Source organism: Arachis duranensis, unplaced genomic scaffold (assembly GCF_000817695.3).
Source record: "Arachis duranensis cultivar V14167 unplaced genomic scaffold, aradu.V14167.gnm2.J7QH unplaced_Scaffold_608113, whole genome shotgun sequence".
Lineage (NCBI taxonomy): Eukaryota > Viridiplantae > Streptophyta > Magnoliopsida > Fabales > Fabaceae > Arachis > Arachis duranensis.
The window spans coordinates 514,944-530,186 of record NW_026264987.1 but is presented as its reverse complement, the minus strand read 5'-3'; the positions used below and the strand labels follow the sequence as shown (position 1 = coordinate 530,186).

The following is a 15,243-nucleotide window of genomic DNA, read 5'->3' as shown; positions in this document are numbered from 1 at the left end:
CCCGAATAAAGTATGAACTATTATATATTGCTGGAAAGTTCTGGATGTCTACTTTCCAACGCCATTGAGAGCGCGCCATTTGGAGTTCTTTAGCTCCAGAAAATTCATTTCAAGTGTAGGGAGGTCAGATTCCAACAACATCAGCAGTCCTTTTGTCAGCCTTTTTCAGAGTTTTGCTCAAGTCCCTCAATTTCAGCCATAAATTACCTGAAATTACAGAAAAACACACAAACTCATAGTAAAGTCCAGAAATGTGAATTTAACATAAAAACTAATGAAAACATCCCTAAAAGTAGCTTGAACTTACTAAAAACTACCTAAAAACAATGCCAAAAAGCGTATAAATTATCCGCTCATCATCCATGTTAGAGACACTCTCCCCTTCCCTTCCCTGATTACTCAGCTAGGCCGCTGAGCTGAGTTCCCCTGGGAGCCTGAGGATGCGAAGCCCACCGCTGCCGACTGCAAGAAAATCATCCCTCACAGCCGGAAGTTCCAGGCATTGGGATACAGACCACCTTTCCTCACTGCCTCAGCTGAGGTAGCTACATATTCTACCGCCCCTTCCACTCCTACTGCACCCGCCACTTCCACCGCCTCCTCACCTGCTTTCGAGCCCATCTACCACCTGGTGCACCACTTCTTTGACCGGTTGGACCAGATGGAGCGCCGCCAGCAGCGGCAATATGTGAGGACAGAGCGTCGCAGTAAGCGACGTTATGAGTACCTCATGTTGATGATCCGCTCACACAGTGACATCCCCTCCGAGTCTGACACACCATCAGAGCCATCTGAGGAAGACGCGGATGAGCACGAGGAAGAGCCCCTGGACAAAGGATACATAGGCCGGTTCCCAGCCTCCAGTGACCCAGCAGGCAGAGCCCCGACATGAGGAGCCTCCACAGACACAGCTAGCAGACATCCAGGCACCTATCCAGGCAGAGCCTCAGGCACTATCACTACCGGAGCCCATCGAGACAGCACCAGCCCATCCCTCCGGAGATTATTTAAGTGTGGGGAGGTCGCCATCTCTGGCGAACTTTATTTTGGTGAACTATTTTCAGACTCTTTATCCTACTTATTTTTCTTTTCTTTATGTATTTTATTTTATCTTATTTTTCAGTATTTGCACATTTTTCTTTTATTGTACTTTTTATTTATACTTTACTACATTTTTCACTTTGGGATATATATATCTTAGATACTTAGTTTAGCTTTCATTCTTAGTCTATTAAGTTGTGATATAGAGAACATAAAATATTTAGTTTAGTTTACCCTTTAGCATATGATAATTTGGTTTAAGTTGGAAATAAAAAGAGTAAACTAGAAACTCTAATTTAACAGAATCACAACAATCCACGCACTTTATATATATATAGTAATAAATGTTGGCAAATTGACAACATTTTTTCAAGGAAAACACTTATTTTTATAAGAGCCATTTAAAGATTCACATTGAATTGAATGGAAACTCTTGACTCTTACTTGCATGACATACATAACTGATATATGGTTTTTGAGCTAGAGAACACACAACCCGTGAGTTTTTGAGCTTAATTGTATGGTTATATCATCTAACCATAATTTTCATTCCTGTGTGTTTCGCCCCTCTTTTCTATGCTTGCAATCTCTACTTTGTTTCATTCTATATGTCCGATATTCAATGTATTTACATTCTTACACGTGATTGAGGCCATTATTTGAATTTTTGCTCACTTACCTTAAACAAGCCTACCTTGTATGTCATCCTTGTCAGCCCCTTTGAGCCTTTTAAAGCCCCCTTCTATTCAATAATCACATCACTAGCCTTAAGCAAAAAAAAAATTAAAAGTCCCAAATTGAATCTTCAGTTAGCTTAAGATAGAAATTGTGTATCAACTAAGTGTGGAAAAAATTATAGGAACATATGATGACAGGAAAGAAGTATTAAGTTGATTAAATTATCTGAAGTTTGGGTACATGTTCAGGTGAAACTAAAATAACAAAATACCATGTGCATTGATACAGACTAAAACATTTAGAATTATATAATGAATAAATCAATGCACATAGGATAAAAATCAGAAATAATTTGGCCCATGAGCATGTAATGAAAAAAAATGAAAAATTGGGTAGCTAGGCACAATTTTAAAAGTCGTATAGAGTATATGTATATGTTAGGTGAGATCTTAGACTAATCAAGGATTCAATTTATAGCTCACTTGGCCTTATATATATACCCTCACCTTTACCTTAGCCCCATTACAACCTTGAAAAAGACCTCATGATGTCTGCATGTGTACATTGAATATGTGTTGATTGGTTAGATGAAGAACAAAGTTGTAGAAAGCATGACTAGAAAAGAATAGAGTGATTAACCCCAAAACACTGAGTGATTAGAGAGTAAACACAAATCCAGTGAGGGTTCAATAGCTCATTCCCATATATCCGTATTTAATTATTAATTGTCTTGCAAGTTTGAGAAATCCCTTAACCCGACTCAATTATGAAAGTGTTTTAATATGGCTTAACTCCTTGGTTATACATATATGATTTGTTGGAAAATATGACTCAATTTAACCACATGTAAGCTATGTATATATAAGTGGATAGTAATTAAAATTGCATGATTCATCTAGGTAGCTTGCATTTAGAATAGGTTGCATTGCATAAGATTCCACCATTCTACCTTTACTCTTCTCTCTTGATTTAGCATGAGGACATGCTAATGTTTAAGTGTGGGGAGGTTGATAAACCACTATTTTAAGATTTATATTGTACTCAATTGAGTGGTTTACATCAATTCTTTGCTCACTTATTCATATGGATTGCATGATTTTTACTATTCCTTCCTTATTCTATGATATATGTGAAAACATGTTCCCTAAGCCTTAAAAATATTAATTTTAATTATCCTTTATTACCATTCGATGTCGTGATCTGTGCATTGAGTATTTTCAGACTATATAGGGAAGGAATGGCCTAGAGGATAGAAAAGAAACATGAAAACAGTAGAAGGAACAATAAAAACAAGCATTTGAGGAACTGGCAGCGACGCGATCGCATAAACGACGCGAGCGCATGCCTGGCGCAGAATGCAAGTGACGTAATCGCATGGATGACACGAGCGCATGACTGGCACAAAGCACGAGTGACACGTACGCGTGACTGACGCGTACGCGTGACAAGACAAAACTCCAAATGACGCGAACGCGTGACAGACGCCACGTACATGAATCTGCAGAAGTCACCCCCAGCGATTTTTGGGCCACTTTCGACCTAGTTTTTGACCCGAATAACACAGATTAAAGGCTACAAAGAGGAGAAATCAGGAGGAGAGAAGAAACAACATTCATATTCATAATTTTAGGTTTTAGATGTAGTTTTTAAAGAGAGAGGTTCTCTCCTCTCTCTTAGGATTAGGATTAGGATTCCTCTTAATTTTAGGATTGCTTCTGCTCAATTATCAGGTTTAATGTTCCTTTAATTTATGATCTCTTCTACTTTTATTTACTTTATTTGGCTATAATTGCCCATGTTACATTTGATATCTTTGTTAATTCATGACTTTGAGATATTTCAGACTTATGATTGCTTTCTTTCAATTATAATATAAATAATTTGGGTATATCTGCTTCCCTTTTGGCTTTGGTTAAGTAACTGGTAACACTTGAGTTATCAAACTCAACAGTGATTGAAATTGGAGATTGATGGTTAATTTGGATTGCTCAAAAGCTAGACTTTCCATAGGAGTTGACTAGGACGTAAGGATCAAATTAATTAGTCCACTTGACTTTCCTTTATTTAGTAAGGGTTAACGAAGTGGGAGCACTGGACAATTCTCATCACACCTGATAAGGATAACTAGAACAGGACTTCCAGCTCTCATACCTTGCCAAGAGATCTTATAATTATTAATTTATTTTCCTTGTCAAGACTCCTTTATCAATTAATTTTCATCACCTGGCTACTTTTACTTGTTCTCTTATTCACAAAACCCCGAAAATACATTTCATCATAACCAATAGTAAGAACACATCCCTGCAATTCCTTGAGAGATGACCCGAGGTCCAAATACTTTGGTTATCAATTTATTTAGGGGTTTGTTACTTGTGACGACAAAAACGTTTGCACGAAAGGGATTCTTGTTGGTTTAGAAGCTATACTTGCAATGAGAGTTTATCTATTTTGTGAAATTCTAGACTAACAGGAATCACGATCGTCAACGGCCAACAGGGATTGATCACCCTGGAGGCCCTGATTAGAGCAGAAATACTGCAAACAAAACCCACGGCCTACCGGCTAAACGATAAATATCAGAACTAGCAAGTTTCAAATATTTTCAAAAGGCAGCTAATCGGCCTACGCATAACATAAAAACCTACCGAATAAGCGACAAAACTAGAAAGTAGAAGGAAAATGGAACGGCCTAAATACAACTATCAAAATAAGGGCAATACATCGGCCCAATAAGTTCAAAGCATTATACAATACGGGCAGCATAACTGGCCTAACAAACTAAAACACAGTGAGAAAGAAAAAGACAACAAGGCTGCAACTAGTTGGGGACTTCTCCCTTCGTCGAGATATTAATATTTTCCCATCCTGGACCATCTCGAAGGCTCCAACCGAAGAAATGTTGAGGTCGGGAGCCAGCACGGCAATTTGTGCCTTGATCCCTTTCTCGATAGCCTTAACAACCTTTTTGGCATCCCGAACAATGTCCTTATTCTTTTTCTTCAACGAGACGACCTCTTGCTGGGCGGCCTAAGCCGGCCTCTTGATCTCTCCCTGCTTCTCTACCAGCTCTTTCAATTTTGCCTCCAAGTCCTTAATCTTGGCCTCTGCAGAAGTTGCCAGGCCTTGAGCAGCGTTCAGGTCCTTAGAGAGGGAAAGGTCGTGCTCCACCAGCCGATTAATCTCGGAAGCGTCCTCCTCTACCTTTTTTTTCCTTTTCAGCAAGTTGGGTTTTTAAGGACTCTTTCTAGGTCTTCATGTCGGTGATGTCTTTCTGGGAAGCCAGAAGTTTTCTCTCCAAAGCCTGACGTTGGGACAAGATGGGATCTACCTTCCAAGAAATACTAGTAGCCCGGAGGATGCTACGATAAGTCCACTTGGCCTAGGCAGCAAGATCCTCATCCATGAAAAATTCTTCAGTTCCCAGGAGGAGATGGGAGTAGATAAAGCCTCCAGCACCGAAATTCCTCTGTATCATGGTTAGAGCCTTCTCGGGAATCATATTCCGCTTCTTGGGGTTGACAACAATAGTCAGATTAGGATTAGGATCAACCTCCATGCTAGCCTCTTGATCCAGAGTTTCCTCTTCAGCAGCATTGGTTGGAGGCTGCTCGGGTGAAACGCTACCCAAAGGTTGAGAACCAGACTGGTCACCCAAGCGTGAAGGACACCACGTCTCGGGTAACAAGAGAGGATTTCCAGGCCCTCCAGGATGCGGGTTCACTATGCGGGAGAGGTCTCGAAGAGGCGAACTACCAAGTTTTCATTCCTGGTGAGCGGGAGTGCGTTTGCCATAAGAATTTGGCAACCCCCCAAGTAGTGGAGTGGTTGTGGGTTTATAAACCCATGTTCACTACCTTGGGGATCCGACTTCCTTTGTCTCCTTTCATGATGGCGCTACTGAACCTTTACGACGTTGCCCCCTCGCAGCTTCATCTGAACAGTTGGGTGACGATTTATACCTTTGAGCTGGTATGTGAGTACCTGGTGCTACCGGCTTCTGTGGACGTTTTCCTTTATTTCTTCTTGTTGATGAACCCTTCCTGAGAGGGAAAAACAAAGAAAGGGTATATGTCTTTCCGGGCCGTGCAAGGCCGAAGAATTTTTGGACTCTTTGAGGATTCTTTCCAAGGCTTTAAAAGTAACTTCTTTAAGGTAAGGCCTGTACAAGGTCACCACCCGTTCTGGCTGACCTTGGAAGGAGCGAGATGGATCCCCACTTATTGGAGTTTTGGGCTAGTACGGACTACCTGATAAAGGTGACTTATGACGGGTTACGTCAAGAGGAACGCCGAATTGTTAATATATTGTTGGCGATATTTCAAGCTAGGCACTTAAACCCTCATCTAGTGAGGGGGGATCGAGAGGCCAGTCGAGCCCAAGTAGGTAGGTCATTTTCCCGGTTTATGTTCTCCTTGTTTTCTGTTTTTTCCGTTGACAACTCGGCTCCTAATTTCTCCTATAACTGGTTCCTGACTTCTTGTCTTGTGTTTTTTCTTTATTATAGTTTTCATGGCTAAAGGGAAGACTATCATGGCGAATTTGATGGCTCACTTCATCGCCGAGAGTGACGACGACAACTCCTCCGCGACCCATTCTGAGGGTCCTGGCCCTGAAGTTGTTGGGGAGGGTAGCAGTCGAGCTGCTGCCGAGGACTAGTCTGGTTCTCAGCCTTCAGGTAGCGTTCCACCCAAGTAGCCTCCAACCAATGCTGCCTGTTCATACCCAAACCCGAGCTACGGGGTCGGACTGGCAGTAGGCAAAAGGACCGACCTTATGACAGATTGGCCTGCCACCGGCCTCTCTTCCAAGAGCATGGAAGATCACCAAAGAGGCCCAACATGAAGGAATTACCGCCCGCTAAAAGGCGGTTGCCAAAAGATATGATCTCACCCAAAAGGGATAAGATAAGATAACAATCTTATCTCGGGGGAGATCGCCAAACATCACTATAAATACATTGGAGCCCCAAGGTATAACTCATACTCTAATTCTACTAAAAACCTGCTTAAAGCCCGTACTAACTTAAGTATCGGAGTCTCTTGCAGGTACCACCATCCCTTTCCCCTAGGGATCCAGGACTAGCGGCACCTCAATTTCAACAAGTCGGTCATGGCAGACTCATTCGAATCGGGACACCTTGTCCGAGATCGACCTCAACGTTTCAGGTAAGCCTCGGAATATTTGCGCCATTGCCGGGGAACCTGGAAGTCATCCCACCATCATGGCAAACAACCCAACTAACAATAACCATATGTTCGGATTGGAAGACGGTACACCGACAAAAAACCCAGATTTCGTACCCCCCACCATCACCAAAGGAAACGCACCACTCCAAGGAGGACAAACAACCTCAAAACACGAAGATCCTAGATGCCATCCGCGAACAACAAAATCATCTTAAACAGCTCTAACTAGAGGCCGAACGACAACGGGAGACCAAGCGGGACCTACGAAGAGAAACAAGACGACGCAAAAAGCTAGAAGAAAAACTTCAGAAGCTCGAAGCCGACCTTAAGACTTGGACTACCCGATCCAACCACGAGACTAGTCCTTCTAAAGAACAGGACTCATTCACAGAAGAAATTATGAAGGCAGAGGTCCCAAAGGATTTCAAAGCCTGATAAACCACTATTTTATGGTTTATCTTGTGCTTAATTGAGTGGATTTTATCAACTCTTTACCCACTTATTCATACTATTTGTATGGTTTTACGTTTTCCTTCCCGATTTTGTGCTATGATTGAAAACATGCTTCTTTGGCCTTATATTTGCTAATATTAATCCTCTCTTATTATCATTAGATGCCTTGATATGTGTGTTAAGTGTTTTCAGAGATTATAGGGCAGGAATGGCTCAGAGGATGGAAAGGAAGTATGCAAAAGTGGAAGGAATACAAGAAATTGGAGAAACTGCTAAGCTGTCCAGCCTGACCTCTTCGCACTCAAATGGCTATAACTTTAGCTACAGAGGTCCAAATGATGCAGTTCTAGTTGCGTTGGAAAGCTAACGTTTGGGGCTTCGATTTAATATATAATATGCTATAGTTTCCCTGACGCTAGGCGACGCAACCGCGTGATCCATGCTGCCGCGTCGCAGTGACGGAAATTAGCGCGTTTTGAATTTGCAACCAGCGAATTCTGGGCTATTTCTGACCCAGTTTGCGGCCCAGAAAACACAGATTAGAGGGTATAAAGTGGGAGAATGCATCCATTCATGAGGAGGCTCTCATAATTCACTTCTCATGATTTAGATTTAGTTTGGAGAGAGGTTCTCTCCTCTCTCTCTTAGGATTTAGGACTTCTCTTAGTTTTAGGAATGACTCTCAATCCCAGGTTCTTTATTTTTATTTATCCCAATTTAATTTATGAACTCTTTCATGTTATGATTTTCTTTGAATTAATATTATTTGAGGTATTTCAGTTATTATTGCTTTCTTTTATTTACATGATTATTGCTTCCCATCTGAAGGCGTTTTTATTCCAGCAACTTCAATTTCCTTTCCTTTTGGTTTTGGTTAAGAAATCAGTAACTCAGGAGTTATCCAACTCAACAGCAAAATTGATAATTGTTATCTTGCCAATTGAATTGAACTTCAATAATCCCAATCTTTTCTTAGGAATTAACTAGGATTTGAAGATCAAACTAATTAGTCACTTGACCTTCCTCTGCTTTAAGTAAGGGTTAACTAAGTGAAATTAAGATTCAATTTTCATTATCATTGATAATGATAACTTGGTCTGGACTTCCAATTTCTAATACCTTGCCAAAAGTTTATGTTTATTGTTATTATTTTATTCCATCTGCCATTGCTTTTCTAACTTTTTACCTTGATCCAAAAACCCCAAAACATACCTTTGCATAACCAATAATAAGAACATACTTCCCTGCAATTCCTTGAGAAGACGATCCGAGGTTTAAATACTCGGTTATCAATTTTAAAAGGGGTTTGTTACTTGTGACAACCAAAACGTTTGTACGAAGGGATTTCTGTCGGTTTAGAGACTATATCTACAACGCGACTATTTTTATGAAATTCTTTACTGGCAAAAATCCCGACGTCAAAGCCCCCGACATGACTCTGTATGACAGGGCATCCGATCCAAGGCATCATCTCAGCAACTTTAAGAGTCGAATGTACCTCATCGATGCGTCAAACGCAACTCGCTGTAAAGCCTTCCCAACCACTCTCACCAAAACGGCTATAAAGTCATTCGACAGCCTACCCCCAAGGTCGATTACCAGCTTTGAGGATCTCGCCAAGAAGTTCCTAGCCAGGTTCTCTATTCAAAAAGACAAAGCCAAGCACGCTCCAAGTCTACTCGGAATCAAACAAGGAGACCGGGAGAGTCTCCAAACTTATATGGAAAAATTCAATAAAGCATGGTTCGACATACAGAATCTCCCTACAGAAGCGGCAATCATGGGACTTATCAAAGGCCTACGGGAAGGACCTTTCAGCCAGTCCATATCCAAGAAGTACCCTGCTTCTTTGATTGAAGTATAAGAATGGGCAGAAAAGTACATCAACATGGAAGAAAATTCCCGGTTAAGAGAAGCTTTCAAAACCAACTCCTCCAACTTCTCTTAGGATAAAAACAAGGAGCTAAAGAAAAAGGAAGATCAGCCTCAAGAGAAACCCAGGAAATACCATAACTACACTCCCCTTCGGGTATCCCTCGTAGATGTCTACAGGGAAAAATGCCACACAGAGAAGATCCCACCACCCCATCTAATCAAACACAAAAGGGGAGAAAGTCAGACTAAATACTGCGAATACCACAAACTCTATGGGCACCATACCAACGAATGCTACGACCTGAAGAATGTAATAGAGAAGTTATCCCGAGAAGGAAGGTTAGACCGATTCCTAGCCAACAGATCGGACGACCCCAGGAAGAGAAGAAGGGACGAAGAGGGAGGACAAACTGAACAACCCCCTCACACCCCTGAGAGGAATATCCACATGATCAATGGCGGATTCGCAGGCAGGGGAATCTCAAAGTCATCCCGCAAAAGGCACCTTAAAGAGATATACCACGTTGAAGAAGAGAGTAAATCATCCGACCTTCCCATAATCTCTTTCACCAAGGAAGACACTACTGGCTTCATCCTCGAGCATGACGACCTTGTGGTAATCACTATCATATTAGCCAATGCCAACCTCCAAAGAACTCTGGTTGACCAGGGAAGCTCGGCAGACATCCTATTCAAATCCGCCTTCAACAAGCTCAGACTCGAAGAAAAATTATTATGAGCATACCCCAATAGCTTATTTGGGTTGGGAGACACTCCAATCCAACCCCTTGGATACGTCCCGCTACACACTACCTTCGGGAAAGGGGCCCGGTCACGGACGCTAAGCATAGACTACATTGTAGTCGATGTAAACTTGGTGTATAACGCCCTCATAGGCCGAACGACTCTAAACCAACTCGCTGCAGTAGTCTCTACTCCACACTTGTGCATGAAATTTCCAACCGCGGAGGGCATAGCCATCATCAAAGGGGACCAGAAGCTCACACGACGATGCTACAATGAAAGCTTAAACCTAAAAGGCGATCCCAGGGGAAAAGAGGCTAACGCTAACAAACTCGGAGGAGCTCAGGTTCGTAAAGAACTCCGTCCTCAGCCAGAAGGCGAGACCAAGGAGGTACAAGTTGGAGATACCCCAGACAAGACAACAAGCATAGGAGCAAACCTAAGGGAGGACCTAAAGGAGCTATTAGTCAAGCTCTTAAAGGAAAACTCCAACCTCTTTGTCTGGAAGGCCGCTGATATGTGGTGCAGAATTTACAACCACAAAGTAACCGGCAAGTGCACCAGGTCGTACCAAGTAATACATCAGTTGAGTGAGGGTCAATCCCACGAGGATTGATGGATTAAGCAACAATGGTTAAGTGATTTACTTAGTTAGGCAAATAGAAAATGATGGTTGAAAGTTCAATTGCATCAAACAATAAATTCAGAAAAGAAGAAAGCAAGTAGTAAATTGGTGTGAATAATATATGAGAGAACAGTTAAGGCTTCAGAGTTATCTATTTTCCGGATTGACTTTTCTTACTAACTATTTTAATCATGCAAGATTTAATTCATGGCAAACTATATGTGACTAAAACCTAATTCCTTAGACCTTTTTAGTCTCCTCTAAAATTCATCAACTGCCAATTCCTTGGTCACTTAATTCCAATTAGAGGGTGAAGTTCAATTCTAGTTTATATGCCACAGAAATCCTAATTTCCCAAATATAAGAGGATTATATGTCACGTATCCCGTTAAGTCTAGATAATTAGAAATTTAGGAGAATATGTTTTCAAGCTATTGTTCAAGTAAAGAGCTTTTTCAAGTTATACAAGAACTCAATTAGAACAAGGGTCATACTTCTGTTCCACCCAAATTCATAATTTAAACAACGAAAACAATTCTTGAATTATAAATGAGTACATGAATTAAAATAGAAAAATAATAGTATCAATCCATACAATAGACAAAGCTTATAACCTTAACAATGGAGGTTTAGTTGCTTATGGTTCAGAGAGAAAAACTAGGATTTGTCAAAACTGTAAATTGCGGAATGTGGTCGAAGAGAAGAGAGGAGCCCGAAGGGATGATTCTTTTCCCTTATATATCTAATCCTAATTAATGTAAATTATATTTCCTAAAACTAAATAATATCTTTTCCTATTTTTAAATAAAAATTAAAGTTTAATAAGAATAAATGAAAGATTTCGCATGGCTTGTGCATTGGCATGGGGACCACTTCAAAACCTGAACCTAGCGCCTACTTGACCATGGGCTGCGCCTTACTTGGCCATGGGCTGAATTGGTTTGTGTTGATGTTGTGTCTTGCGCCTAACTTGAGAAATCTCAAGTTAGGTGCATATTTGGCAGTATGGTTGGAGAAGAAGTCGTTGGAAAGCTCTGAAAGTTAGCTTTCCAACGCCACTAAAATCATATCAATTGGATCTCTGTAGCTCGATTTATTTAGGTTTGAGTGTAGGGAGGTTAGGGATGACAGCATCATTCGCCTTCTTCTCTTTTTCTGCAGAAACTCCATCAAATCCAGCCGAATGCTACCTAAAATAAGCAGAATTACACACAACTCAAAGTAGCATCCATGGTGGTTAAAAGATAGGAAATTCACTAGGAATGCAAATTCAACAGATATCGGAAAAGATAGGAAATAAATTGAATGCAAATTCACTAGGAAAAGATAGGAAACATGCTCACGCATCACAACACCAAACTTGAATTGTTGCTTGTCCTCAAGCAACAAAAATTAATATAGGTTTAAGATGTGAATATGCATGAGGAGTGAGTGTTTGACGAATGGATTTTTGACGGTTTAGAATTTCTCAAATGAAATCTCGTTGTAAAGTATAGTTTCTAAACCAAACAACAATCCTTTCGTACAAAAAGTTGTTTGTCACTAGTACAAACCCCTAAATTTATAAACCGAGTATTTGGACCTCGGGTCGTTCTCCCTAGGATTACAATGAAGTGTTTTGTTATTGGTTGTGATGTGTTTTGGGGTTTTTGATAAGAGGCATGAAAGCAAATGGCAATGAAAGTAAACTAACAACTATAAAAGGCTCTTGGCAAGATATGATAACTAGAAGTCCTATCCTAGTTGTCTTACTCAATTGTGATGAGAATTATTCATTGCTCCCACTTAGTCAACCTCTAACCGTGGAGGAAAGTCAAGTGGATGAATCAATTTGATTCCTCAAGTCCTAATCAAATCCTAAAGGAAAGATTAGCTTTAGAGAATTCCAAATCAATTAGCAACTTCTAATTATCAATCAACAAAGGAATTGGATAACTCAAGAGTCGCTAATTACTCTACCTAGGCCAAGAGGGACAAAAGCTACACTAAAATCCTACCAAGCATTTCATCAAACACTTGGAAGGCATAAAAGAAAAGCATAGTAAATTGACAACAAGAATAGAATCTAACTACAATTATTGCAAAGAACTAACAACAACAATCAAGGAAATCACAATTATCATGAATAACCTCAAATTGCATTATTGAAAGGAAAATAGAAGAACAACAATTTATCCAAAACAAAATGAAGAATTACAATTATAGAAACACAAAACTAGAAAGAGAGAGATGAGAAGATTGAGAATTGATAGAGGAAAATTGAATCAAAGCTTGAATTAAATCTAGATCTAAGAAGAGAGATTAACCTAAACCTAATCCTAATTCTAGAGAGAAGTGAGAGCTTCTCTCTCTAGAAAACTAAACTAAAACTAATCCTAATGTGTGTATGTATGTGTGTATGGACATGTGTTATCAATCCCCTTCAATCCTTGGCTTTTATGTGCATTTTGGCGCCAAAGTTGGTTGCTGAAACCTCTCCAAAATCGCCAGGCACGTGCTGCATAAATGAAGTCATGTGCCATCATCGGCGCGTGCGCGCATGGTACGCGTGCGCGTCCTTGGCCTGTTTCGCAATGTGCGCGCGAGCGCCTTGTGCGCGTGCGCGTGCATGGCCTGGGTCAGATCTTTGGCTTTTTGTGCTTCTCTCCACTTGTATGCTTCCTTCCTTGCTTCCTTTGATCCATGTCTAGCCTATTTCATCCTGAAATTACTAGCAAACACATCAAGGCATCTTATGAAATCAAAGAGAAATTAGAATTCATTAAAATAAGGTTTAAAAAGCATGTTTTTACACTTAAGCACAAATATGGGAGAGATAACAAAACCATGCTAATTCATAGGCTAAATGTGGCAAAAGGTTATCAAAATACTCTAAATTCAATACAAGATAAACCCTCAAATTGGGGTTTGTCAGTGTTCAAGTAAGCTCCTGTCTCTTCTTAAAGTGGGGTTATACACTACAATCCTGAATAGTTTTAGCATCTCACTATCCTTTGAATCAGAGGAATGTCACTGTCATTTGGAATTTGGAATTAGGATAATATTATGAATTCTTTGGCCTTTATATTTTGGTTTAACTCTTGAACACAGCAAAACTTTCTTTCAATCTCTTTTCTTTGGTGCTTTGCATCTTGAGCCTAGCCATGACTTTAAATGTTTTGTCTCAAGCTTCATGGTGCACGAAATTGCAATCACACTTTTGCAACTCCGCACAACTAACCAGCAAGTGCACTGGGTCGTCCAAGTAATACCTTGCGTGAGCAAGGGTCGATCCCACGGAGATTGTCGGCTTGAAGCAAGCTATGGTTATCTTGTAAATCTTAGTCAGGATATCAGAAATTATCAGGATTGATTGTGAAAAGCAAAAGAACATGAAATGATTACTTGTTTTGCAGTAATGGAGAATAGGTTGAGGTTTCGAGATGCTCCATCTTCTGAATCTCTGCTTTCCTACTGTCTTCTTCTTCAAGCACGCAAGGCTCCTTCCATGGCAAGCTGTATGTAGGGTTTCACCGTTGTCAGTGGCTACCTCCCATCCTCTCAGTGAAAATGTTCCTATGCTCTGTCACAGTATGGCTAATCATCTGTCGGTTCTCGGTCAGGCCGGAATAGAATCCAATGATTCTTTTGCATCTGTCACTAACGCCCCGCCTGCTAGGAGTTTGAAGCACGTCACAGTCATTCAATCATTGAATCCTACTTAGAATACCACAGACAAGGTTTAGACCTTCCGGATTCTCTTGAATGCCGCCAGCAGTTCTAGCTTATACCACGAAGATTCTGATTAAAGAATCCAAGAGATAACTACTTAATCTAAGGTAGAACGGAGGTGGTTGTTAGGCACACGTTCACAGTTGAGAATGATGATGATTGTCACGGATCATCACATTCATCCGGATTAAGAACAAGTATTATCTTAGAATGGAAGCAAGCATGATTGAATGAGAAACAGTAGTAATTGCATTAATCTATCAAGACACAGCAGAGCTCCTCACCCCCAACCATGGGGTTTAGAGACTCATGCCGTGGAAATACACAAAGAAAACGTGTAAAGTGTCATGAGGTACTGATACAATGTCAAAAGATCCTATTAATAGTAAACTAGTAACCTAGGGTATATAGAAATGAGTAAATGACGTAAAAATCCACTTCTGGGTCCACTTGGTGTGTGCTTGGGCTGAGCAATGAAGCATTTTCGTGTAGAGACCTTTTCTGGAGTTAAACGCCAGCTTTTATGCCAGTTCCAGCGTTTAACGCTGGAATTTCTGAGGGTGACTTTGAACGCCGGTTTGGGCCATCAAATCTTGGGCAAAGTATGAACTATTATATATTGCTGGAAAGCCCAGGATGTCTACTTTCCAATGCCGTTGAGAGCGCGCCAATTGGGCTTCTGTAGCTCCAGAAAATCTACTTCGAGTGCAGAGAGGTCAGAATCCAACAGCATCTGCAGTCCTTTTCAGTCTCTGAATCAGATTTTTGCTCAGGACCCTCAATTTCAGCCAGAAAATACCTGAAATCACAGAAAAACACACAAACTCATAGTAAAGTCCAGAAAAGTGAATTTTAACTAAAAACTAATAAAAATATACTAAAAACTAACTAGATCATACTAAAAACATACTAAAAACAATGCCAAAAAGC

General features: G+C 40.5%; 1 protein-coding gene across 1 annotated transcript; it reads left to right on the top strand.

Annotated features, from left to right (window-relative positions):
- Positions 1–8,790: 8,790 nt before the first annotated feature.
- LOC107472184 (uncharacterized) lies at positions 8,791–9,222 on the top strand. The gene has a single exon (XM_016091735.1). It carries the CDS (start codon positions 8,791–8,793, stop codon positions 9,220–9,222), a length of 432 nt encoding a protein of 143 aa, XP_015947221.1.
- The last annotated feature ends 6,021 nt before the right edge of the window (positions 9,223–15,243 follow it).